We start from the raw sequence: 27,799 nt of genomic DNA on the forward strand, positions 1-27,799 counted from the left end.
GACAAGAAATAAAAACGGAGCAAACACTGAATCGGAAAGAACGGGAATCGGTCTGAAGGGCAGTCATCAAGCTGTACAAACTGGTAACGATGTTAAAGGTAATCGCTGGTCCAACCAAGAATAGGTCCATATCCGAATGAATTCTTTAGTATGTGTAGCAATTCATGGTAGGACACGAGATCAAAAGGTTTTAAAGAATGTAATAATCTTATATGAATTTGGGATTGGTTAATAATGTCATCTGTTAAGTCATAAACAATCTAAATCAGCTGCGCAACTGTACAAATCCCGGATCGAAAACCATGGTGATCGAAATGGGTACCTTAGGATTTTATCAAAACTTAGTGATATATATTAAAAAACGTGTTCTAGCAATTTAGAACGAGTACAGGTAAGTTAAATAGGACGGCAGTTAACTGTGCACCGGGAGTACTTTAGCAATTTGCCATTGCGACGGTAGCCGAGCTTCACTGGGCGCCTTTGAAAATAGGAAGAAAAGAACTTACTAACTGGCTCAGCGTACCGTCTCAAAAAACGGGGATTCAGCCTTTTCGGTTGCTTTTCTTCTCGTCTTTTTTTATCAGGATCAATAACAGTCCAGCTTTTGACATAAAGGAATGCCTGACAGTTTGTCATAAGTAGTCGAGCGGAGCCTGCTTTCAGCAAGAAGAGAACTGTCTGCTGTATAGGTTGATTGAAAGTGTCGGTTGAATGAATCAGCATTTTATTACGAAGCTCTGTTCGTTTTTGAGATCATCAGCATACATATCAAAGTCATCTATATTCCTTACGCCATGTTAGTCATATTGTGCTGAATTCTTGTCGGGTTTATTCGTCATTGGTATACTCAGCTGCAAACATTGATGTGCAAGTAGTCCTACAAAAAATTCTACCTCCTTTTGTTCCTCTTGCACACGTGTACATACGCACTCTGCCTTTTACGAAGAGCCAAACGTTGAGAGACAGTTTTCTCTTTGATGGTAGACCAATTTAGAAATATAATGTAACTTCCAAACCACCATATATTATCCAAAAAACATTCCCAGCTGTCAGTAGCGAACCTTATAAACGCAGGTGTCTTTGACGGTTTATCTGTGTGCCGTCTTTCGCAATGAAGTTAAACTCAGAAGCTTGCTATAACATTGACAACGTGTGCACTGCGTCATTCGACAGGCCAGGGAAAGCAGTCACATTATAGTCCTTTTAAATTTATTCACAAACTCTTATAGATAAACTGGAACTTAGCTTCCGTTCATTTTGCTAAGCTTGAGCGTCGCAAGCAATTTTTGAAGCTCATTTTTCTCAGTCACATGCCAGCCTATAATGTTGGAGAGTGTAAAAAGGCATCTAAGCAAAAGAAAAGGTATATAAGCCTGGTAATAAAAGATGGTACCGTTAGCCGAATAATACAAGAGAGAGCACGTATGAAATTCTAAACCGCGTAAAGAGAGAGCAAGAACTTATTCGAGCTTTGTTTTACATTCCAGCTTTGCATTACATAAAACTACACGAAAAGATAGGATATTTTTTTATTATGCTGAAACGCTCCGCTTCCTCAGTCTTCTTTCGTACCTCCATAGACGGAACGCGAAATAAAAAAATACGGTGGTCAAGGTGTAGTATTAAGGCTCCCTAAAGCGATCGACTATGTGCCACCTCAGAGAATTGATGTCGTATTGATCGTGAGTGGTGCGAAGATTTTAATGCGCCGTGAGGTTGAGGAAGAAAACCATGTGTTCCTTCGTTCGGCCAACTTACTAACCTTGTTCAGAGTTCGCCCACGAGAACAAATATCGATTCATCTTCTTTCCTCATTGCTTCTATTCCGTGCAGTACCTTTAGGCATATCATTGGTGATGTAGTGTATCTTTAGGTGGTCTACCTCTTCGCGCTGCTCGTTTTGATTTCCTCTGTCAGGTCGAATTTTCGGATCGAAAAGAAACGCGCTCTCTGGAAAGTAGCTTCTGCTCAGAACTCAATGTCTTGCATGAAGCAGTGATACCCTTACTGTCTGCTTGATTTTCTTTCTTCCAATTCGTTTCGAGAAAGCAGGTGCAGGTCTTTCTCACGGTCAAGACTACTTATTGCCATTGTTTCGAATCCCCCGGCACGTTTGAGGTTCCCTATGGAGGTAACATAGTCTGTATTTCACTGTCGTAAATTTACTAGAGGCATATTTCCTTTGCTGTTCGTTTCCATCTTGGCTTATTTCGATACCACCAGGCTCTGCTTTGAGGAACGAAAACAATCCTTTCATGATATGACGCTCCAACCAGTTATTGCGTTTCGCAGTCTGGCTTCCTAGTGAGCTTCGTACACCGTGGTTTGGCGACATGAAAGAAAGCGTTATGAATGCGATAAAAGAAACCTTTCAGAACACGGTTCGCATCTTATCAACCCACTCAGTGCCAGAAAACAAGAAAAGATGGGCAAAAAGAAGAGCGGTAATGTAGCATGCTGACGCTGAAGTGACTTCTCTTGGTGCGCTGCCCGGCGAAATTGAAAAGCACGAGAATGAAAGGAGAAGAAAGGGGGGGGGGGGGAGGGGAGTGTCGAGGGGATGCCATGGTAACCGCCTTGCAGGGGTCTTTGGGGATGCGGCGCAGCTTATTTAATAAGCGACGTGCCATGACACTGCTCTTGCGGCGTTGGAGCCACGGTTTCTCGCGTGCTGACTTCTGAGAAGACTCCTCTCTCGCTTCGGGCATCCTTTGCCTTCTCTTTGCCTGAGCTCCTTGTTGCTTTTGTTTTTATTCGTTCCGAGTTTTTTTTTTTTTCGTAGTAGCAAGGCGACATGTTGCGTCTCAGGCACAACGCCCGCGAAACCGTTGTTCAACACTGCTACGAGAAAACAGACCTCAAAATTGTGTCTTGTGTGCGAATGGTGTTTGGGGAGTCCAGCGATGCTATTGTTCACAGTGTTGTAGTTGGCCTTCTAACAGGAATCGAGCACAATAATGTGGTTGTGACATGCATCGCCGATTGTCCGACGAGCTGTGAAGTGTCATTCCAGCTGGTGCCAGTAAAGAGAAATTGTTCCGAAAGAGGCGCCTCTGATCGAAAGCGACGACGTGGCGATCGAAATTTTGAGAACGTCAGTGGAAAGCTCAAATACTCTTATGTTTGGGGCTAAATGTTTTAACTTCTCGTTTTATTCTGCAACAATAAAAAAAAATGAGCCCTCAAGGAAATACGTTACTGGAGCATCGAAAAAGTACTTTCTCGGCTTCATTGCGACGTGTGCGTCTTTGACCTCTCTGACAAAAGATGACGTCTACGCAAGGAAATAAATAAATAGCATGCCACTGTACGTATAAGCACGGCAAATTCATGCATATTTCTGAAAAAAAAAATCTAGCTCAGCTATATGCTTGATGTGCATGGAACACCGTTTTGAATTACCTAGAATGCCGCAATTGGTTCAGCACAATACTAGCCGAATATTGCTCAACTAATAGAGCGCACCTAATAAAAGTGGGTATGGTTGCAGGCAACTAATATTTGTCCTGCGTAGCATTAAGATATGAGATAAAAGAACATATCAGAACGATGTAATAAACTCAGGTGGGAGCATGAAATATAAAGCTAAATACGAACAGCAGACCAGTTAGCTGCAAAGTAAAGATACTTAAAACAAGAATTTCCACATCCTACAGAAGATAGCCTATTTTGCAACTATTAACGAAATTTTGTTTCTTTCTTGTTTCTTTGTTTCTTTGACTAAGAGCAACCAAACTTATACACATAGACGCAAGGGTCTGTCTCTGCATGCTTAAACCGATAACCAAAGACATCATATACTAATGGTCGTTTTGCCAGCACGCTGTTGGTGCATTCCAAACTATTCCAGGATTACTAACGAAATTTATATAACCTTAAGTAATTTATTTTTTATAAATTTGTACATTCTGATGCGTTGATAGTTCTGGCAGAAAGATAGGCGTCCAAAAACAAAAAGTAAAAATAGTACGACCATGTGATGAAGATTTGGGGAAAACGTCAACCATTGAGTTTGAGATTTATCAGTTGCCCCTGGGTTGCCACGTAGGTCGTAATGCAATGAGTGTGCATTTATGAACGCTTTTGGCAAAGCAAGAGTACATCACACGCCGTGGTGTCGAGAGTTGCGCTCATCCATCGTCTTGCTGACAGCCTATCTACGATGAATTTTGCGCAGCACTGCCCGGATGTCCGGGCTTTGTGACGAACTGGGAAATTCTTGCCAGTCATCTTCTCAGACGTGGCGTAACTTGGACTTTATTCATTATCATTTGATACGTGCATCAATTGCACTCAGCATTGAGTATTGCCATTTCAGAATTGGAGCGATAACGCCTTGTGGTGGACTTGCTTCGGCTGATAAGGTAGCAATATTTTTGCGACTTCGAACATTCAATTCCTATAATATTCCTCGCAATTGCGTTCTGCACAAAATATTTGGTTGTTCTTTTACCTTATTGTATTAATGTTTGTAGCACAATAAAATTCTTATGGGTGAGTGTTTACTCGCGTCTCTAGAAGATCACCTGCAAATATTGGTGTACAGAGAATGTAGGAAAAGAAGGGACCAGTTTAACTCAGAATTGCATGCAAATTATAATACAACGAGCGAGCGCAAGTGGCTTTTAGAAAACGTGTTTCACAGCGCATCTGAACTCATATCACCGTGCAGATATACGTCTTGATAGGTACTGTTTTTTGTTACAGTGCAAAAGGGAATCTTAGAAAGGAAGCAACATGTTTAGGCTTCAGTTCAAATCACTAGACTTTCAAATCTGGCGTGCTTTACCGAATTGGATAATTTGTGCAAACGTTTCTGAATAGACCAGCCTCTGACCATTGTCTGCAGTTATGAAACTCATTTCCATGTTTTGTTTTTTTTTTTTTTTTTTTTGTTTTTTACACCTACAAGGACGCTATACACTCTCGATTTTTCCTAATAGCTAGAATCAATTTTGCAGGGACGTGTTCTAGAGCATAACACGACGACCTCATCGACAGCTAAACGCACCATCGAAAAAGACTATCGCTGTTATTTTCGAGTTTCTTACGAGCGCTTATTGTTCGTAAAAAAAAAAAAATATTTCTCTGTTTTTCTGAGCGAAAAACGTTTCACCATCAATTCGCATTCAACACTAGCAATGTTCTGGGGGAGCGAATGAAGGACCAACAGTAGCCCACAGTAGATAGTGAGGTATTTGCATTAATATAATGTCGCGCGCCTTGCAATGCCGGTGTCTATATCTGTTTACTATGCTGCCCATTTTGTTCGGCTGTCGGCCAAAATGCGCGCTTGATTCTTTTTGAAGTGCAATACAATAGTAGTTCTTCATCGCGCAAACATTGAAAGAGAGCACGAAATGAATTTCAAGAACGTGCATGCTCCTGGGCCTTAAGATCAAATTTGGACTCGAGGAGCGACAAAACGCTCATCTGTGTAACTGCTCTTTAAATGAGTCCCAGTCTTATAGCCATCTTCAAATCTTCCTTCAAAGTGGAGGCCGGAGTTTTAACTGTCCGAATCATAAACACTAAGCAATTATTCGAACATGTTGCGTGAGAGCACAATTTGCGAGGATGAATTTGTAGATTTCACGCTTGACAGGAAGCTCTACAATTTGAGTTATGAATGTTAAATTGTATGGCAAGGCTAATAATAGAAAGTAAGGGTTTTCTGCCCTTTCCTCACTGCATTCTAGCAATCAAGTGCTTTCCTTCAACGGATACGCGCTACCCCAACACGAGGAAATCATTATTTCAAGCTGTGCGTCATGTTATACGCATTCATCCTTTTTATAAATATCACTACACGAAAACACCTTCTAATCTAAGGCATAATAATATATAATAATAATTATTATTATTATTATTATTATTATTATTATATATTATTATGCCTTAGATTAGAAGGTGTTTGATGCTATGGAGAGAAAATAAAATTTTGTATCCAAAGCAAACAAAATTATAACGAAATGGTGCAAAATTAGTTTTAGGACCTTTCTCAATAATGCTTTTTCTGAGCATACCAGTTTTTATATGCATTCTATGTATGTAGCAATGAAGATGGTGCACTGGGAGCTCTGTGCGGCTTGTGAAGGGCAAGGAGGCAGAAGCCAAGAGTGTGTGTTGTGTTAAATTAAACACAGCTCGCTGGGCGCTCGGATCGTCAGCCATAAGGTTTTGTATTCTGTGTCTGAAAAATCCTAAAGATTCCGATATTTTAAAGGTTATTTCGGAAGTTCGCGATAACCACAAAATAAGGCACGTACTCGTTATAATGTTGCTAGGAAGTAAATGTTGACGCGACATATTTTCTGCCCCGGCTACTAAGCACGAATCAACGAGCTGAAAGGCAGGCTTAAGGGATTGGCGGGTTGCCGCTGAGCCATTGTGCGCGCGGTGCATCCGCCAGTCCTAGAAAGAACTGCTACCTGACCGTAACAAAGATTAACGTGCAAAGAGTTCCATTAGAAGTTCCTTTCTGTCTCAGCGAAGCTTGCAGAACATATGTTTGCAGTTACATCGGGTACTTCGACGGAAAGAAAATGACCATCTTGTGGTTTTTCTCTTACTTTATCTTAGTGCATTTTTGTGTTCTTCGGCACGTGCTAAATTTCCAAGTGAGAAAGAAAACAGAAGAGAGTCTAATTAGAATACAGAATGAGAGAAGTTGGTGCGCGATGTATAAGAAAACAACTGCCTAAGAAGAAAACGTGAATCAACTCGTAGTTCCCATAGAGAACGTTACAGCATGACCTCAATTTAGTTGCCGCATTGTTTGTAGCACTGGATCGATGTTATTGTAGTGTACACTTTCTGATCTTTTAAGCATTGTTTTACCGCATGCGAAATAGGCCTGCCTACATGATATCCAGTCATTCGGTTTTTTCAGTGATTGCAGATGTTTATTGTAAAAGCTGTAGTATATACGTCTGTGCCCTGTATGACAGAGTGACAGTGCGGAAAACGATACTGTGAAAACATTCGATAAAGACCCTCTGCTTAAGTGTGTGAATTCAAAAGCACACCACTTTGTGTGGACGCAATTCCGTTACCAATGTTTCTGAATACGTTAAAGGTATTTCGTATTGTGCTCTTGCATGTTTGTTGCATCCCATTTTTGACATTCGGATATCGGCCATATTCATCGGCCATGAACATGTTAGCAAGACATAGTCGAAGTGCATTAGTGGTTTCATCTGTCTTTACATCGCGCACGGCGTGATTGCACCGAAGCTTGTGAACCATCAATCACTGCATAGGAGCATCCACCGCGCTCCCCGGTTGCATTTGTCGATTATTATTATTTTAAAATCAGTAGGCACCTTAAACCCAGGTTGCGTGATACGTATACCACAACGCGTTTCGTATGTGCCTCTCTAACATGCTTGCACTAACCACCCTTCGTTGCCTACGTTCTTAATTTTTGTTCCAAATAAATGCCGCTGGTTCCACATAAGTTCCAGATAAATAACATGTTTCAGATAAATTACCTGGAACCAGACGCTATCAAGATGTTCTATGTGAAACTGTGCCCTTATGTCGCGTCTCTTTCCCTCTTTTTAACTGAAACCAGCTTGTATTAACTGGAAAATACTCGATTTAAATAAAACAGCCGTTTTTCTAACTTTGGCGCGTTCCGCTAATTCATAGCATGTTCGTAAGAAACATTGGGGCGTTCCAGATAAACGTCGGCACTGTCGAAAAAAAAAAAATACAGTTGATTCCATTGGCACCTTTTTTGTTGTGTTTTTCCCTCAGAGCACATATCTGAATATGTTCCCTCAGAGCAGTTGGCACCATTTGGAATTTGACCATATGTTTTTGCGCCACATATCTGAATATGTTCCCTCAGAGCAGTTGGCACCATTTGGAATTTGACCCAAACACCAAGTAGAACGCATTGGTCCAACTAAATGAGCAAATCCAATTAGAAACGTTTCATTTGGAATCAGTTGTTGTTTATTGACTGGGTAGTTACTGCAGCACAACATATGGCTACTATTACAGAGCGCACTGCAGACACTTGATTGCTAGTTTGAAATGTCTTTACTGCTGACTTGACAATTTGAGCCAATATTACTGTTGTATTTCTTGAATTTGAGTACTATTTCGCACTGACGAGGGCTATATTAAAGAGGAGGAAAATATTAAGCTTAATTATGGCTTTTCTTTTTTGTCTTGTTGATTGGCACAAGCTTGTAGTTCCGTTCACTGATATCTTATGCGTGTCCTAGTCATGGGGCTGCAGACGTTATATATAAATTTTCTTTTCCGTTTTTTCCGGCTGTTTGTAACCGAATAAGGAATTTTGGTTTTAGAGAACCTGCTTCGACAGCTGAAATAAACACGTTTGTCGTCTTCCAATATTATTGGGAGACGACCCAAAATGCTGTGATGATTCGATGTCTAAGAAGGGCACGTAAATCTGCATGATCCAGAGAGAATTGAGGGAGAAACTATTTACGCATATATTTGTATGCACTAGTACCATGGCGTTAGAAGTGTAAAGATGAGATGACTAGCTGGAAAACAGGTCTCAGCTTTTGACTTTGTCACGCTTGGAATATGTCTTGTCTCAAAACACAAAATTAGTCTTTACCATTCTTTTTCGCCACTAACATATTCCTACTCTGGGGCAGTACAACCGCTGCCAGCATGATCAAAATGCACATTGCTCAAAATAGCCGTGCACGTACATTTACATGCTGTTGGTGACGCACACAGGAAGACAATATTTGCGAACCTCATCTTGGTCTAATTTATATATTGAGTTCATGCATCATTCCATCCGACAGCGATGAAAAAAAGACCCTTGACGCAAGGAAGCTGTAGCAGTGAAATTGCGTCATATCGCTGATAACGCAAGGAAAGCAAAAATGGCGTAGGTACCGTACACACGAACATGGTCCCCACATTATACGGTGCATTTACTGAATATATTAAAATTACGATCCTACACCTCCTAAAAGCGTAGTCTGTATTTCAAATCAGCCTAGATTGATCTTCTATTCCCAGGGGGTCGAAATTATAGCGTAGCCCTCCATCGTGGCTCCTCTTTCTCTCTTTCCACTTTCACTCTCTCCTTCCTCCCTTCCTCCTACGGCGCGGTTCAGGTGTCCACATAGCAAGTGTGACAGATACTGCGCCTTTCGCTTCCTGTGAACCAATTATTATTATTATTATTATTATTATTATTATTATTACTATTATTATTACTTGCATATAGTTTCATTTGTCAAGCCCGCACTCTTCAAGACGTAAATACAAAAATGCACCCCTTAAATGTATATTCTGCATTCCGTTATGTTTGTTTACGTTCATTCACTGTGGTTTCTTGTTTTAATATCTATATTCTTGTTATATATACATTAAGTAAAAGTGAACTTGTCCTGAGTTTGCGCTCATCAAGGTTGCGCGAGGTAAAAAAATTTGGGGGGGGGGGGGGCCAGGTGACCACTCTTTGCAGGTGAGCAACCCAAATTTGGAAGTCACCATTGAATTCCCGATATAATGTTTAGGTTGGACACAATGTTTCATTCAGTTCGGACAAGGCCAAGTTTCGTGTGTCCAGGTGACCGAATTATGAGGATTCGGGCAAACATTTTCTGACGACACATTCGACGGGTAGATTCTGCAGACATGGTCTGTTATACTCGCGAATTAAAATAATGAATGCCCACAGCATTGCATGGGCGCCGCTCATTTCACCACCTGGGGTCGGTATATACATGGTCTTGAATATTTGGGGGCTGGGATTTAAAAAATTGCTATGCAAAACCTACTACCCCACTCCAGCTGAAATAATGTTCACAAAGTAGCAAAATATTGTCTACGTTATCTGATAAGTGATTCAACATTGGTACTTGCCTAGATTTTCCGAAATCGAGGAAAAACTGCTCTCGGCGGCGTGCACAATTTTCGCGGAACAGAGTCGAAAAGTTATTTTGACATGATGCGTCATCTGTCGGGCAGCAAGGCAATCGCGCAAACGGCCGGGATAGAGCTTCTCTCACTGCTCGACAGATGACGTATCATGTCAAAATAGCTTTTCGACTCTCTTCTGCGAAAATTGTGCACGCCGCCGAGAGCAGTTTTTTCTCGATTTCGGAAACTCTGGGCAACTACCGATGTTGAATCACTTATCAGATAACGTAGAGGATATTTTGCCACTTTGTGAACGTTATTTCAGCTCGAATGGGGCAGTAGATTTTGCATAGGAATTTTTTAAATCCCAGCCCCCAAATATTCAAGACCCTGTATACGCACGGACAGTACGCGACATTTTCGGTTACCTCCGAGCGCGCTGTTGTAGCTAACCACGGAGGCAACAGTACAGCATACCGGCGCCCTCTACGCTTCGCCTCTATTTCGAAATGCGGCTGGCGCGGTCAGGTTCGAACATCAATTGGTACTATGGCTGAGGCACTCCGAGAGTTGCGTACGATGCCTTCCATATCACATTCGCAGCGGCTGGGGTCTGTCCACATCGATGATGGCTAAAACAAGCCGCGGCGTGCGTGAATGGAAATGCTGCCCTCCATTTTACAGACCAAGTTGAGTTATTGCTAAACCTGATAAGACAAACCAAATAAACTTAATGTGCTCAAAAATGCCGGCAGAAACATAAAAGTTCCCTATTAGACAAGCTCCAGCCCACATGCTGCGGGAACAAACGCTTGCGCACAATTTTCGGCAACCATGTGATGCACGCTACAAGCACTCGCTAGAAACCTTATCAATGTTACGTGGGTGAGCGTGCGCTTAGAAAACGCTCGGCAAGAGGCTTGCCACTGAAAGCCCATTCTCCCTAGTAGACTAAACATGAGGTGTACCTACCGCTATCAGGCAGACATGACCACGCACTTTGTTACATGACGAAGAGCCCAAACCTCGTCGAAGATTGCAAGATAATGAACGAAACATGAAATGCAAACGTTCACAAGCAGTAAGCGTCAGCAGGAGCACACGACGATCCGTCTACGCACGGCACAACGAAAGCGGCGCGAAGCGCTTCATCGTGATAAGTCATGGGCACGTTTCCCTACGGCCGCAAATCAGTGCGCATTATCAGCCAGACGACTTAGTATTGTTGCACCCCACAGCGCCCTTTTGTCACTACTGAACCAGACAAAAGCTCGCTGATTTCGAAGCTCCGTTAGAATGGACTACGATATGACCCCGACACGTATTTTCTACAGATCAGAAGGCCCTGGATAATTGATGTCAGTTAGAAGCGAGTCAAGAGCACGCAAGGTTTGTGCCGCCAAGACACCCTGCAGACGGCCTAGGGCCTAAGTAAGTGCTGTTTGAAAACGTTCCGCTTTGTGCGAATTTGTGACGGTTCATCACAATTCGATATTGTCGTTTCCCTAACTAGCGTAGCTAAGCCCCTCGCACACGTTCATGGTATGCTGTGGGCTTCATGCAGGCTTTTTTTTTTGCTCGTTGTTACAAATGCTTTCTCAAAAGCAGCCCTATAGGAAGAGCAGCAAATAACTAAAAGTTCCAAACCGCAAGTACGCAGGCTCTATCCTGGCCGCGGCGGTCGCTTTTCGATGGAGGCAAAAAATTTCAGCTCCAATCTTCTGCGCGAAATCAGTTAAAGAACCCCACATGGTCCAAATTTCCGGAGATGTCCATCACGGCATCCCTTATAATCTGTGTCGCGTTGCTATGTTGATCCCTATAAGACAAAAATAACGCTGAATTGTGCTGACATATTACCTGTACTATTGCGCCCATTCTATTCAGGATAATTTGCTATTAGGTATGTGGGATGAAAGTTGTACCCTGTTGAAATTCCATTGTATTTTTGAACTGGATATGTAGCACTCAAGTACAACTAGTCATTCAGCATATTGTACACCTCATCGGTAACTAATGATATTAGGCGATAAAATGATTATTTTTGTACATGTGGTTGTGTAGATTTTTCGCAGTTGTGCTTTATAGCTCGTAACAGACCGTCATCCTAACATTATTTTTCAAGGAAGGGCTTGTTCAACTGTGGCAAAAGCTATATTTGGGCAACGAAGCGGCCGCTGCATTGAATGTCAATGCAGATGCTTCAAACTCACGGTGAAACTGAGTACCAATGCAACATTACCCTTCGGATGGTGTATTTTATGTCGACACTCGCCTGTGGGGCATGGATAATTAGCAGACGAGGGGGGTAATGTTTAAGCAACAGCGTATACAACTGGTTCAGCCGGAAAGCTGCCGGTGTTGTAGTTGCAGTTGTTGGCAACGCTTGTCGGAGAAAGTCGGGGGCTGCGTAAGAAATAATTGTATCGTAGTAATACGTGGTTGGAGTGAATAAGCGTTAGTTGTTGTCTGATAGGCGATGACGATTTCATAAAAACATTAAATGAATCAATTATTTCAGGAATTAAGAAATGAGCAAATTGAAAAGGGGTGTTCAAATGTATGCCCAAAATGAAAAGCTGATGCTTGATGATGATAATTAGGAATATTTTGACTCTGATTAACCAATAAAGTAATCGAAATATTAGAAAAATTGCAAAAAGAGGTATTCAATGTCGTCAAAATGCTCAGAAAGAAAAGCCAATACTTAACGCTAAACAGTAAATTTTAGTGTGTAATTGAATAATTAACTAATTAAAATTATTCAAATATGAAATATTGCTCATAATGTCAAATTGCTCAGATTGGAAAGTCATGCTTGCTGATGCTAAGTATTGGTGAGCAAAAATAATAAATAATCAACAAAGACAAATATTAGAAAGTGTAAACAAAAACATCGTCGGTGTGTGTGAAACGCTATCGTGTGTGTTTGCGCTTTGAATGTGTCAGTTTACAGCTGGAAACTGTCATGCTTGTCAATCATAGTGCAGTATAAGTTTTGAAAAGTATTCATTCATACACTAAATATAAAATACTTATAGGGAAAAACTGGGGCGAGACTTGTGAAACTAAATGTTGAAATTTTGCGAAGCGCACAAATATGACGGCTTATTTTCACTGAAACTTTGTTTTATCAGTATCTAACTTGTTATGGGACTCGCAATGAAAGAACATTTTGTCAAGTTAGTGTCAAATATTGGCAGCCAAGTGAATGTTTCTCTTTAGGGCGGGGAATTTGTGTCCTGGTTCAGTTTTAGTCCCTGGGGCTACTTGTCCTTATTGCCATTCTCTCTCATGTCTGTCACCTGCTTGCTCTTATTCACAACATGCTGGATGAAACTCTGCAGTAGGTTGGATGGGAGGAGTACGTAGGTGTAACGCCATTAGGTAACATCTTAACAGTGCTAACTGGTTAATGCTATTGCCTATATAGCTCAGTTTTTTATGCAGTGAATTGCTTATTATTCAACTGTTTATTGTTGTTCATTTTGAAGAATAAGAGCACAGTAATATTTTTTCAAAATTGCGTACAAATACATACCCAGCACTGAAAGAACGAAACTCCAGTTCAGGATATAATATAGTCAGCTGGAATAAGTCAAACGGGAACACATTCATTTCTGCTTGGAGTGACCACATGCTGTGACCATGGAGAAAATTGTTACCTGAAGAAAGACACTTTTTGTGAGAGGATGTTAATAAATTATTGAGAGCTTTGCATGGAAACTGCGAAATTAGGAAAAGCTGTATTAAGATTTCTGATGCCGAAAGAATGGTGGAACAAATAAACAGCGCTTTTCAGTCATAAATGATGCAGTCTCACTTATCTTTTCGAAGCTGATTTGCGAGACACAGCAAAAAGAGGAAAAGCAAGTGGGTTCATGCAGAGGACTATTGGTAGGAAAATGACGTAGGTGATTCTAATGAGTGAACAGTGCCAAATCATATAAAAAGGCAGTCATATGCTGCAGGAAATCGAGAAAAAATAAATCTGTGGAGAACGATGGAGAACAGTGAAATGTGCTTTGCGAATAATATATTTCATTATAAAATATTACCTGTGTTACCACGCGGAAAAAATGGCAGAAAATTATCAATTTTTTGGGACTAAATGTTGATTTGTCCAAAACATGGCTGATGTGTGTTAACAGAGTGATATGTGTTCTTGCTGAGAGGGATGAATAAACATTTCGAGTACAGAGCCAAAGTTTCAAAAATTGGTTCATTAATTTTCATGATCATTGTTCGATTTTAGCTTGCCTTTGAGACAAACTTTCCCTTTGAGACTAGAGTTGATATAATGGAAGCCAAGCTAATCGAAGAGAAGCAAAAGCTACAGCTTGATTGCTAGTTTCTGGCACGTAACTTTTCCCCAGAAGATCGGTCTTCCATCTCATCGCAAAGGTGTTAAATTCAGTGAGGCTGATGAAGGTTTCCAATGCAAAACACACAAATCGATGTATATAAATGAAAATGTCACGAATATTTCTTTGTCTTGTGTATCCTTCCAATTGGCTGGCACAGAGCCCTACTAAAGCATGCAATGCATAAGTACTAGCCTTCTGGCGCTAACAACATAACAGACCAGTTCCAGCAGTATAGCTGATATTTTGGCAATGGTTGCAGCCAGCGCGGTGAGCTCGTTGCAACTGGCATCGGCATATGCGCCGACTACCTGACACGCACGAAACAACCATCGCAGACTTATATATATATATATATATATATATATATATATGATGAAGGAAAGAAGCCAATAGTCGGCGAGGCCGAGGAAAGCATTGGGGATTATACTTTATGTCTTTACTTTTTTTAATTTCTTTCGGTAATCAAATAAGTAAGTAATGTGATCTGTTTAAGGGAAAGATAATTAAACACGAAGTAGACGGAAAAACAACGTCACGGTGGTGGGAAACCAAACCCACGACCTCCAAATATCGCGTCCGGTGCTCTTGCAACTGAGCTACAACTGCCGCTGTCCCACCTGCTACCTGATCCTCCTTTTTTTTTTTTTGCCGTGCGGCACTCGTACTGTGCTAATATACCTCGAAATTATTTCATTGGTAAACACATTCAACTTGTACATTCCACCTCTCGCGCCATTTTTCCAGTTCCAGAAGAACATCCGTACTCCCCTTTTTACAAGACCATATACTGCTACTATTACGTTATTGCCCCAACACTCATCCAATGGGGTTTCACAATTATTGTTGCAAAAGGCAGAGTGCATAAAGCGTTTCCAAAGCCGTTTATGTATCGTTCGTGTTTCCCTTTAGTCAGTTAGAGGAATTTTCTTAATCATGTCTGCTGCGCAGCAGTAAACATGATCAGTAAACGCGGAAGTGGCGATAGGACACCGACTGCATTTTAGAACCATGTAGAATAAATTGTTTTAGATCTCCGCTTTGGTTGAATTTTCTTGTTAAAAGAAGCATTAGCTTCCAGTGCCGCCTTTCAAATTGTTATTTACGCATCCGTGCATCACAATTGCGTGGAAATGAGAATGCTCCCTGAAAGCGGCGCAATATGCCTGGAAGTCCAAGCTACAGATTTGCTTTCAAGCTCTATAGAAACAAATGCTCAAATTTTTGTGGAACGGTCTCGAGATTGTGAATCTGCTAATAGAGGCGCTGGTAGACGTTAGCGGGCGATGCTAATTATGCTGTCACTGCCACCTGCGCAGCTACGACAAGTGAAACTTTCAGCCACGATGTATTTGTATGGATGCACTTTGTGAAACCTCCGTCAGTGGCAAAATGCGGCGCTGCACCGTCCGGCGTCTGCGAAGAGTGGCGGACTCGTACCTGGTGTCCATATCCGATAAGTTGTATCACGGCCGCTCGATGGAAGCGCACTGGGTGCGGCCTGCTGCGTCACGCCGCCGTCAATGGGCAAGCGCGTCCTTGGGGAGTTTACGGTTGCGCCCGCTATTTCTGCTGAGGGCGCCACTGTTCGGGGACCCGTCGCCGCCGGGGTCGCCGGCTCTGAGCGCGCGGTTTGCTTCCTTTCTGGACGCGTTCGCCTCGTGTCTGCGTGGTAAACGCAAAATTTTGTGTGCGCGTGTGCAAGCACGTTAACGTTGAGACGGGATGCGTTTGTTTTTTTAAGGCGAAAGAGGCTCATGGAGCGAAAATCTGTGCGCAGAAGCTGTGGCTGTAATCTGTGCGTCGCATCTGTGCACTGGTGTGTCTGTCGCAAAAGCGGACGTCCAAAGAGTGAGATTAACAATGAAAATAATTGATGGTGATAGGTAATCAATAAACGTTATAAATAGACATTGATAGAGGTAATGACTAATAATGGGTAATAATGACTAAAATTATTTGTAATGACCAGTATATCAAACTATGTCATGTAATGACCGCAATTGATTAGAAATGAGTACAAGTGCTTAGCGATGTGTGGTAATGAATATAATAGCTAGGCATGACTCATCATTACTGCTAATTACTACGAAATAACCAATATGTGAAAGGATGACATGTAATGACCACTGCTGATTCTAAATGAGTAACCTGCTTAGTTATGAGTGGTAAGGGCTACAATGACTACGCAGGCAGACTCATCATGACTGGGAAACGACCAATATATTAAACGACGACTTAAAATGACGAACTGTGGCAAACGGTGAGAGGCAAATGATAGGAGAAGGGTAGGCTTTCGCTGTCCTCCGCTTAAGAGACATCTAAGAGACGCTCAAATTTTATCTGCTGAGCTCGCTTCAGACAAAGGCAGTAGCGAGGAGTGAAAATGCACTCGCTTCCTCTGAAATGAAAGCGGCGCTGAGGTTAAAAGTCCAGATGCAGAAGCACATGCCCTATCAGCTGCCATTGAATTTTCTACAAGGGACAGCAGATTGGACTTGTTGGTGATCAATTATAGGTTAACAGTACAAACAACGTGACGGGAACACAGGAGAAGAGGACGGCACAACCGCGCTAGTTGTGTCGTCCTCTTTTCCTGTGTTTCCGTCACGTTGTTTAACCTATTTAGTTACCAGGAAGCTGGCCAGTGAACTAAGATTTTTAACGATGTGTTGTGAAGCAGATGAACACGATGAGGTAGCACCAGAAGCTTTTCTCGCAGGTTATGTTGTCAGGACATATCAGAAAACGGTACGAAGCGTTTTTTTTTTATATAACCCACTGATAGCGAGCTGGGCTGCAAATGTCAACTCAACAGTGGAGCGACATTTATGGCTATGGCATAAACCTCTCTCATGAAAGATTTTCCATCTGCGATTGGTAATTTTCTTCATTTTTTGTGTGGCCATTTAATAAGCGTACTCGGCTGCAGTTGCGCTCTGAAGCGTGAACACTCTTGTGATCGCAGATAAGAGTTTCACAACAGGAACACTCGATGCGCGTTCTTCCATTGAAAATTACAAACCAGCAAAAATTGTACGGGTTTGCGAGCAGCCAATAAAAATGGTAATAAAAACTTAGCACCTTGAGGCAGCCCGGCTCTATGAAGCGCGCTTAGTTCGGTCATGCAAAATGCAAGAAGCCATGACGGGAGAGCCTTCTGGCGTAAAAAGTTTAAGGTCTCCAACTGAGTCGGAGATCCCAGGTTATCATGTAGATTTGACCTAACAAAGATCTTCATATTGTTACGGGGATGTACTTAATGTGACAGCACTGCGATGGGCTGAACTGGACGCTAAGACTTCGGTAGCCGTGCAGAATCTACTCCCTCAGCGTCGTTCTCTTTTTCAACGCTTCGTCGTGCCCGCGTTCCTCGATCGTCGTCTTTGTCAGTGAGCGCACTTTGATCCCACGTTTCCCGGTAACACTACCCCCCTAACATTTGTCAACATAACATTTGTCAGAATGAGATAGAAAGGGTGGTTACATGTCGCATTTTCACAGAGGTTGCTCACAGTAGGACAATATATTTTTATTGGATAGCGCTGTCAGCTTAGAACAGGTTTACATAAATTTGTGTATAAAAGCTGTATGCAGGAATGAGTAAATGGTATGAAAATGACCCACGGAATTCGCGACATAGTCAAGTGGTTATGCATTAGGCTACCATGGCAGCTGAACAGCTTCGAATTGTTCACAGCCGGGTGACATTCTCGTGTGACAAACAACTTGATCTGAATGCAACATCACGGTAATGCGAGCTCTCCAATCGAGTGGCCTTGATCCACCGTCACATTAAGTTTTTCGGGGTACATTCCAGTATGCATCGTTGCCGAGCAAGCGCTAGGTGCTGACATGGTCACACTAGACATGACAGTATATACTAATTCGTGTTGCCTAATTGTGTGAAGCGGAGCTCTTATATCCTTAAAATAAAAGGCTTCTAACACGCCGACGCCTCCCTGAAAGCGCAGCCAGGCGCAGCTCTCCGCGCGCGGCTGTCCCCGAACGGTGGCGCCGTGGCGGTAGCGACGGGAAGTAGGCGCCTCCCGCCGGTTTCGGGCGACGTAGCAGGCCGCACCTAGTGCGCTTCCATGGAGCGGCCGTGGTCGTATTTAAAGCCCTTCTAATTAGCCACCCCACCCCTACACCACGATACAATAGCGAGTTGTCTTATAAATGACGCATCGGCCAGACATGAGTATTTTGAAATAGTCACAAGCTGGAAACGAGTGTTTCAGCGTTGCTAACATTGCTTACTGGCGCTCAAAGAAGAATGTTTTCAACGCGAAACCTTTGTGTCACGGCTATCATGGGGCGATTCCCAGGTGCAGTTCCTGCACCGGTGGGAGCAATTCTGAAAGCTATCATTTGCAGCTCTCAGCGCAACAGTAAAACGGTAGCGCAAACGTTCTGACACGTTATCCATGAACCGCTCCTAATAAGTGGCAATAATACGCAGTGACTGTCAAAGCTGTACCAAAAGGAAATTCATATGCTTTCTATGTGGTACTCGTATTTTTCGTGCAAAATTTTTATATAACATTATATGATGTGTGTGACGTATTGTGGAAATAGTAAGCATGTAGACTTTCTCTTGCAGTTTTTCTGGGCTGTTCAGTGCGCCTCCCCCCGCTCTAAACGGCTTCAGCGTAAGCCACGCAGGAAAAAAAGAAAATAGGCAAAATAATGGGAAGGGTGAAATTTACCGATTAAGAGGGCGAAAAGTTCGCCTGCCGATTTTTCTCGCCGTCCTAGAAATGCAACCTTAGTTTCAAAATAAATGACCTTATTTGCTTGAATTGGTTATAAAAATGTTCGACACCGTCCACTATACTTGAGTTTTTTGGCTGAATTTTAGATTCAAAGCAAGCACTGGTGAAACTTATGTTGCCACCATTGCATTCGCACACGGTCACACAACGCTCACTGATGTATCAGTCTATATCAGTTCAGTTCAGTCGTCCAGTCGTGTCCGACTCTTCGTGACCCTATGGACCATATCACGCCACGCTTTCCGGTCTCTCACTATCTTCCTAACATCACATAACTTCATCTGCAGCGCCTCGAGGATGCCATCTAACCATCGCGTTCGCTTCCTACCCTTCTCCGGTGACACTCAACCTTTCCCAACATCAAATCGTTCTCCAGCGGCTCCTCTCTTCTCATCAGATGAACAAAGTAGCTGCGCTTTAACTTTAGAATTTGACCCTCCAGTGAGCAGTCAGGGTTTATGGTCGAATCAGTTTATATAGGCGGACGAGATCCCAAAAGCTGAAAAAAAAAAAACGGGAATGTTTAGAGCCTAGAAGGAATTTCAGTCTCATGTGACGTGAAAAGATCAGAGTTTCTCCCCGTGGGTTTCAGCCACTCTTCTAACACTGCAGCCTTTTGCATTGTGCGTAAAATTGCCGGCCACCCGCACGCTGTGGTGTGGAAATTGCGTAATTATTAATAGTCATCCATGCGAGCCATAGTCTTACTGCCTGAGTACGCAAATACTTCACGTTCCAGCCAAGTTCGAATGCTTTTCCGCGGCAAAGTCTCTGCTTCAACAAACGCTTATTCCAATTTAGTTCAACAAGTTCAGGTATATCCCAAGCGACTGTAAAGTTTGAAGGATGATCAATGGGTCGATGGGATGGTAACACTTGAGCACTCCTGAACAAACTCCTTTCGCCGGCCTGTCCAGTCACCGTCTTTCAGGTCGCCGAGCACGTGCCGCGGTCCTCGGCACTCGGTTCACCTCTGATGATAGGAACGGCGTCCAGTATGCACCTTTATCAGGGACACGTGTCATACAGGAAGAGTTTACTGTCGGATACGTATACGAAAATATTGACACATTCTTGCAGACCTCAGCATATGTTGCCAATAAGGAGGTTAGGACTTGCGGTTTGGGGAGCGCTTTATTATTTTAGATAAATGGATGGGAAGGTCAGGTTTGCAGGCAAAATAGCGCCAGCAACACAGCTAAAGGAGGGTAGACACTAAAGCGGACTGAGCCAAAATACCGTGTTATTTATCAATGTCCCAACACCTACAAGTATTTATCATTAACTGTAGGAAGCCTCTAGTTACACCTGATTTATAATTTATCATGTGACTCCCCTTCAAACAGACGCAGAGATTGTTCGAACGCTACAGCTAATCGAAAGCAGTAAGTTTTAAAAACTATATTATTGAATTAAAATTACCGATCTCTACGAAGGATACTAGCCTCCCAGCTTGTTGGTAGCAGCGCTGCCGATGGCGTCGCCGATGAGGGTTTAGCGGTGGCCTGGGCTGGGTGATATGTTTTCGATAGCATTTTAATGCCATGCTCAATATTTCGACGATGAGTGTTCAGATAGAGTTGTATATAAGTTTTATTATTGAGTAGATATCGTTTCCCCATTTCAGCGTTTGTAGACCCGTGTACGTCTGAGAAACCGAGATTCTGCGTCACATGAGAAAATAAGCTTTTAAAATATCTGCTGGGTTCCTCAGCGCCGCGCCCCCGTTTGGACAAGAAGCTTTCTATCTAACCAAAAAGAGTTATAATCGAGAAATTCACTGGACAGTCCTTTTCCACCCGATGAAGCACCGCGCTCTACTAACCCTCTTTTTGGTCACCACACAACCATTAATGTAATGCTTGCTGCTAAGCATAGCTGCCCTGCGCATGCACAACTCTCCCCTGTCCCCTTTTTCCCCTACAGCCTGTCCGCCAACATAAGCGTTTTGCTTCACCCCATCACCATTTTTCACCCTCGTCAGCTGTAGGGTTTTCCCTCCCAGCTCCTTTTTTCGTTCCACTTAGGGGAATAAGTGGAAAGAGGGTTCTTGTAGAAATGGGTCATCAAACGTTTAGCATTAAAATGACAAAGCATGGAATAAAGCCTTCCTGTACGCGTGTGAATCCGTCAGCTTCTTTTCTCTGCCTTTAGCTGGCCCAGTTGTGCAAAAAAGGTGTGCAAAATCCCATGCCCACACTCTATTTTGATGACTACGCAAAAACAGCGCCACAACTTATTGAAATCACGAACTCCAAGTCCGCTTTCTAATGCACTGCCTTCCGCCTCCGCCGTACTGGTAGACCATACATTCGCCTCTTCGCCCAAAGCTAATGCAGGTTCGTTCCATTGAAACACAGGGGTCTTCAAGATGTCAAGCATCAATGAAGGCATTGCTGATTGCGGGGAAGATGAGAGAGGATTGTCAAAAAGAAAAAAAAGAAAAAGATTGTTAACGTGAGGCGCACTGGTGCGCCGTCGGTGAAGTTTTGGTTCTCGGCGCTTTCTCTGGCCTCAACAGTGCCTGTAAGAAGCCGATCCACTAGAATTATTTACACGTGCGCATAATGTTGTTATGACTAAACTGCCCCAATAATAAAATAGAACTTATGAGTACAGGAGTGGCAGAAGTGCCGAGATTTCAATTTTTGACTCGTTCTGCTCGTTCATGAAGAGACCACATTTTTTTCCTTCTCACAACGCTTTTCTAGAGGGCTGTGTCCAGAATAAAGGTGCAAGAGCCATTACAGCAACTGTTTATAGCTTTCTTGAGGAAGTATCTGCACACTCACATAAGAGTACACTAAATACGTTTACACAACGCGCGATTAGTGTAATTACACTGTCCGCAGGATTCTCATGAATCGGAAAAGATGGACTCATAAAATAAGTAACTTATTCTGAGGACTACAGCGCAGTAGCAACACGGAAACAGCAAGAGAGACAAACGCAAATACGAGCACTCTGTTACTCTTTCGCTCCACATTTAGCATAAGAAACCACTTTCCCGCGAATCATGCGACTAAATGAGACATAACTTTAGGGGAAGATAAAGAGAGCTAAATACATAACGTGAATATTACGCGATCAATTTGTTTGCTTTTATTTCCGCCTTTACCAATGCTTTCCTGTCTTCCCACAAACGCGAGTAGTTTTAAAGAGTACATCCGTCTTTCTTGTTCTGTTCATGTTGCTACTTCACTGTAGTCCTCAAAAATAATGAACCAACAAGTCAGCCTTTACGTATTAAGCAACGTTAATTTAATAATTGCATTGTGCAATTAAAGCGTATAAGTGATCTAGCCATGTCGAGTGAAAAACAGATTGAAGGGTGTTTTCTAGCCAGTGTAATAAAATAATTCATGCATTCAAGCAAGCATCTACCCATCTAGGCAATACGGTTTTTTTTTTCTCGTGGTTAAAGCTTCTCGAGTTTGTGGGAAGAGAGGAGAGCCTCGGTACTGACGGAGATCAAGGCAACCGATTGAATGCAGCATACTGGCGAGATGTATTGAGCTGTATTTAACATCCCCTCAAGTTTTGTCTTAATAAGGTGGCTTGATTCGCGGAAAAGTAGTTTCATATGATAACCGTGCGAGTGAAAGTATAAACGGGGCCGAGGCCTTCACAATCATCTGGTGGAAAGAGGGGACTTCACATTCTGGAGCATGCGGACATACATGTAGTCCCGTCAAAAGATAAGTAAAGTATGACAGTTTTGATCTCATAAGAAACATCAGCACCCAATTCGTAAGTTCTGTGCTACGAAACGTAGTACACAGAAAATGATGTTGGTAAGGAAAAAACTACTACCTTCTTTGATATATATGCACCTTTTTCGACGAGTTACTTTCGAACGTGTTATTGACATATCTTGCAAAGTACAGTATTAATTTTTCCCTGCCTTATGAAGGGCAACTCGCATTTCCTCAAAACGTGGGGCTACCCCGACACGAAAGCAGCGAAAATTCTGTCGTATAAATCCCTCATTGTTGGCCGGCTATATTACTTCCTTTCTGAAATGTTAACATGAATCACTAGTACCATTGCAAGTAGTGCCGCGCTAGAGCTGACGGATACAATCTAACGTAGTGTGACTGTTATCTCCCAACTTGTAATGTTCCCTTCTTACTACTCAGCTTATGTTTCAGCCGTCGTGTCGGTTGTCAGTCTGCAAAATAAATAATTGTGGAGTTCAAAAGTGCCGTCAAGCTAAATGCTTCGATGAAATTGCAGCGAGTAGCTGACGAACCACTTTCTCGAGAGACCAGCGGATTACTGCAGCGTCTTATTGGACGTTATGCACAGAAGGCGCATGACGCAGAGAATTGTTTCTTGACACAAAGCCCCATATAGCCGCGTACATTGTTCATAAAGGCCATTGATGCCCATTACGATTATCTGTCATCGCTATATACAATCACCTCAAAAACATTCTTTCTATAATTAAGTATTCACCATTATCTTATCTTTTCCATGCCAAGGGTCAAGAAGGGCGATCTCTTACGGTCAGAATTAGAATATATGTCTCGACTATTTGCATCAGATGGACGGGCACCAGCTTCACATCGGCGCCTACTGCACACCTAGAGCCCTTACGGTGCAGCTGTCACCTCTATAAGGTCCACATTTCTAAGACATCTCACGGGATGTCATTGACGGGTGCAGAAGTTATCATTTTTCGTAGCCGCCATTGATTTCATCTATCATAAAAGTTCCAAACAATAAGCTGTTCTCGCTTTCTCAAATGCTGCCTCCCAAAGTTTGCGAAATGGTCTTGGTCGTGGCCCTCACGGGAAACGGCACGCGTCAATCCTTCAGTTACATCAACGAGCCATGATTAAAGGGGAAGATTGTATCTGTCTGCAGCTACCTGGAAACAGCGGCATCGAAAACGATCGCGGATTGGACGGGGTTGCATGAGCTACCCATCATGAGGGTGACTGTGTGTTCATCCCTGTTGAAAAAGAAGCAACGGATAGGCTCCGAACAATGGTGGGGGAGGCCATAACTTATGCCTAGAATTCCGGCCAATTTTCGAACCAACAACTACAATTTCTAGACCTTGGCCCAAAGATCTGATTTTCGCACGGCTTTCCACGACATGATGAAACTTTTGCTGCGTTGCCCTTGGCGTGGCGTCACCCTGATGGAGCCTTGACAAACCACTACTACTTTCTTGTCGGTATTGCTCCTAACTCGGCGTGTCACGTGCGCAAGCGAGAAAACCTTGTTTCATTTTCTTTGTGAATATCTTCAACAGATTACCCAAAGACGATATCTACACAGTGCAATGGAGCATCTTGTCCCACGTTCGCTGATAAAGATAAAATTCTCGGGCAGCAGCCGCACTGATAACAGGCGACGAAAGCCTATTTTCTGCAGTTCTCTGTTACCTACGTGATAGTCTGATTGTCCAGTGTGCTCTTCGGCGACTGGCTCTTTCTGCCCTCTACAGCACTTTCTCCTTCATATCCCTTCACCCAGTTTCCCCCAGTGAAGAGTAGCAAACCAGATTTTTATACAAACCCTCCACACATTTCCTTCTCTGCTCTTTCCTCCTCCTGTCATTCATGTTACCACAGTACTGTAGAGTTTAGACAAAAGTGCACATGGGGGAGTATTTCATTTCTTGCAGGGAAAGCTTTATTATAGCAGTATACAAGAATAGCCTGTTTCATTCACATATATTTGCACTTGCATGCTTGCAAACTCGGCCGGTTTTTGGTGACGCCGTTACCCCAAAGGAGACTTCTGGCCCAGATATCGGATGCGCCGGCACTTACGTGAGGACCGTACTCTAAAATCACCTTTAAATCTCCTAACCTATTTCGTTGGATCTAGTGATAAAATGGGCATAGTGGGAGAATCTGTCTACGCGTCATCACTCAGGAATAAGAGTAAAGAATGTAATACAACCAATGTGTCAACCACGCGCAACCTATAGGATGCTTGTTCTCCGTGTTCTCATTTTTGTGTCTAAATTCGGGGCCAGAATTACGTTTCTCAAATTGAACAATATATTACAGGACTTTATGCGCGTTTTTAGAAAAACTATAATCCTCGGAGCATCCAGATCCATTTCTTTGTCTTATCATCTCTGCGACATGATTGCAAAAACAACGCGCGAGCAACACCTACTCGTATTCGGCTTCCGTCGCCATTGGAGTTTTGCGGTGCTTTATTCAGTATTTTTTACAACCTGTAATGGGGGGGGGGGGGGGGGGGGGGGGGTGGAGGGGGCATGCGGTGCCAATTCGTCCCATCGTAGAATCATTATTCTTTTTTTGTACCTTCATGCTCCCTTAGCATTCTCCACGTCAAGAAAGAGGCGCTCACCATGAGCTACCTTAAATTTTAATGCTAAACAAGTTATATATAATGTGATTTTCTTTGCACTTTTTATCCCTGTAGTACTCAGATTATGAAGGTAAAAACTACCCATGTCATTTGAACCTTTTTATGTACTGTGAATGTGTAGCATTATGGTTTGCTGTTTCGCTTCCGCGACGATGTTTGAATTTTTAAACCGAGTTAGGCTGGGTTAACTCTCATTTTTACCTGGTTTATAGGTGGTTTAAGGTTTGTTTTCAGGCTCGACTAGTCGAAATATATTACGTTTTAACTTGAAGCTCAATTTTAATTCCAATAAATAAAGATTATTAACTGACGGCAGCAATAAGCGTAACGCAATCGTACTCAATATAAGCTATCCGATATATGACTTGATGTTGAAGGGTAAATTTCACATTTTTATCAAAATTCTTCAATTACGTACAATAAATTAGGGCTTTAAATTAGTGCAGTACATTTGTGCTCGACATAGGCTATCTGACAATATATGACCTAATAATGTAGCGTAAACATGAATTTGTTCCCTGTGAACTAATTAACGACAATAATTGATAGTTACAATCCATCCAGTGAAATTAAACTAAGCTATTGAACGATATAACACTTGCTGCTCTTGTCGTCAACATACGCTACATAGCCACTGCGAACACAATACACGCATACCGCATACACATTTAATAAACGCATTTCATAGATACATTCCGTACACAGCACGCATCAGCCAAGTAACGTTACGCACAAAAAGCTTTTCACAGAGAGGTATCCGGTTTGAGTCAGTAAGGCGTGCGAAAGAAAGGAACCGCCTTTGTTTCCTTAGCTATTTTTGCTTCGTATAATGTGACAAAACGAAAGTTTGTAGCCCTGCTTTTTCATTATTATTTTTGGTAAGTTAATATTATTTTTGATTATAGAATATAACGTCACAAACCAACTCAGGCTATAAGGGAGTTAGTGTTATTTTATAGGAAGGCAAATATATATATTAGTGGATATTGTAGCCGAGAATTACGCTAAAGACGACGTCTGATATGACATAACGAGGCAGAAACTTCCCACCATGGAATAACCTTCCACGTCTCCTCAAATTCGCAAAGCTGACCTGACATTTAAAATTAGAAAACAAAACTTTAGATACAATTGTGTTTTGTGTTGCTTTAGGGGAGTACTTTCCCTCTCGTTTGTGTCCGCACTTTACCTAACCTGAGTTCCGTCATGCAGTTCGGCCTCTAGAGATCCCGTCTATATGTCTCGCAAACTTTGTGCCAACAAAAACAACTGTTCCTTGGATAGATATTGACAGCAGTGCGTTAACTCAATTAGACGTCGTGCTTGAGCTTAGCAAAAGTGCATGCGCACTGAAACTCTTCCGCGCCTTCTACTGTTCTTATTGCGGGCTGACAAAAAGAATGACAGAGGCTCCCATGCCAAATACGCACGTCTACTTACGCTTCTCCCACTTCGCATTTCGAGGGCAGAGAATAATCCAGACAAAAATATATAGTGGTCACGGGATGGAAACACATGGGAATGCAGCAGGGAGGAAGAATCAAAATGCCTGCCGGGACAGGGTTGTTCGTTTGGTCACCAAGGGAAAGGGCGTAATCAATAGCAGCGTCTTCCCAGATAGACATATTGATTTGCGGCAGCACAAGCACCCCCTTGAAAAGAATATTCATGTGCTATAGCTGATGCGTGACGAGTGCAACTAGACAGCCAGTATTTTCTAGGCAGGTTCCAATTATTGCGTTCTCTCATACCTGAAGGCGTAGGACAAAGTGGGAGGGCATGCAATGTACTGTCCCCCAACAAAATTTGCCCCAGGCACGCTTATTCCAGGAAACTGAGCGGCATTCAGATGGCGCGAATTGGAAATGAGGGGGCGAACTCAGCGTTAACAGGCTCCTGAGATAGATGAAGGGCTCGTGCGCGCGAGCGATGAAATAACGACGCCTCGATCAAAACAGAGGGTGCACATATTCATGGTGCTTTCATCTAGAAGAAATAATTACTTTATACTATTTCAGTAAATCAGCCCTTGCTTCAGCTTCATGTGAAGATTGGTTTGGATTCATCCCTATACTTCCTGCGAACGAGGAAAGAAACAAAATAAAAAATGAAGAAATAGAGAACTTTTTTTGAGAAATGTAAATGTGAATTAACTGTTTCGACTTGTATAGATGTGAATTTACAAGGTGGAACTGTAGTTCAGAATAGAAAGTGTTAGCGTAGTGACAAAATGAAACAAAAAACGACGTCTATGGCTGTGAACTTAGAAAAAATTAGGACCATCTCCTAGGTGCCAAACAATGAGCTAAGCGCTTGGAAAGCTTGTTCATTTCAAATCACGGTGAAAAAACAAAAAGCTTTTGCTATTGTCGTTCTACAGCAATGTGCGGAAATTAAATTCACTTTCGAATATCACTAAAATTGAATAAATGC

The 27,799-nt window shown here is 42.5% G+C and overlaps 2 protein-coding genes across 4 annotated transcripts in view; one reads left to right on the forward strand and one right to left on the reverse strand.

Moving 5' to 3' along the window:
- The window catches only part of LOC146185628 (glycine receptor subunit alphaZ1-like), a 208,774-nt gene that overhangs the window by 142,380 nt on the left and 38,595 nt on the right, over positions 1-27,799 (reverse strand). The window lies entirely within an intron of this gene.
- The window catches only part of LOC146185629 (cell adhesion molecule 4-like), a 280,393-nt gene continuing 263,612 nt past the window's right edge, over positions 11,019-27,799 (forward strand). Inside the window, exon 1 of one of the 2 annotated variants that reach the window (XM_084606539.1) lies at positions 11,019-11,298. In XM_084606539.1, the coding sequence (XP_084462665.1) occupies position 11,298 (1 nt within the window). In that variant the 5' untranslated portion in view covers positions 11,019-11,297. The remainder of the gene's footprint in view (positions 11,299-27,799) is intronic. The other variant, XR_014708009.1, reaches the window with a different exon arrangement.

This window comes from Amblyomma maculatum, chromosome 6 (genome assembly GCF_055883805.1).
Source record: "Amblyomma maculatum isolate TAMU_Amacu chromosome 6, ASM5588380v1, whole genome shotgun sequence".
Taxonomy (NCBI): Eukaryota; Metazoa; Arthropoda; class Arachnida; order Ixodida; family Ixodidae; genus Amblyomma; species Amblyomma maculatum.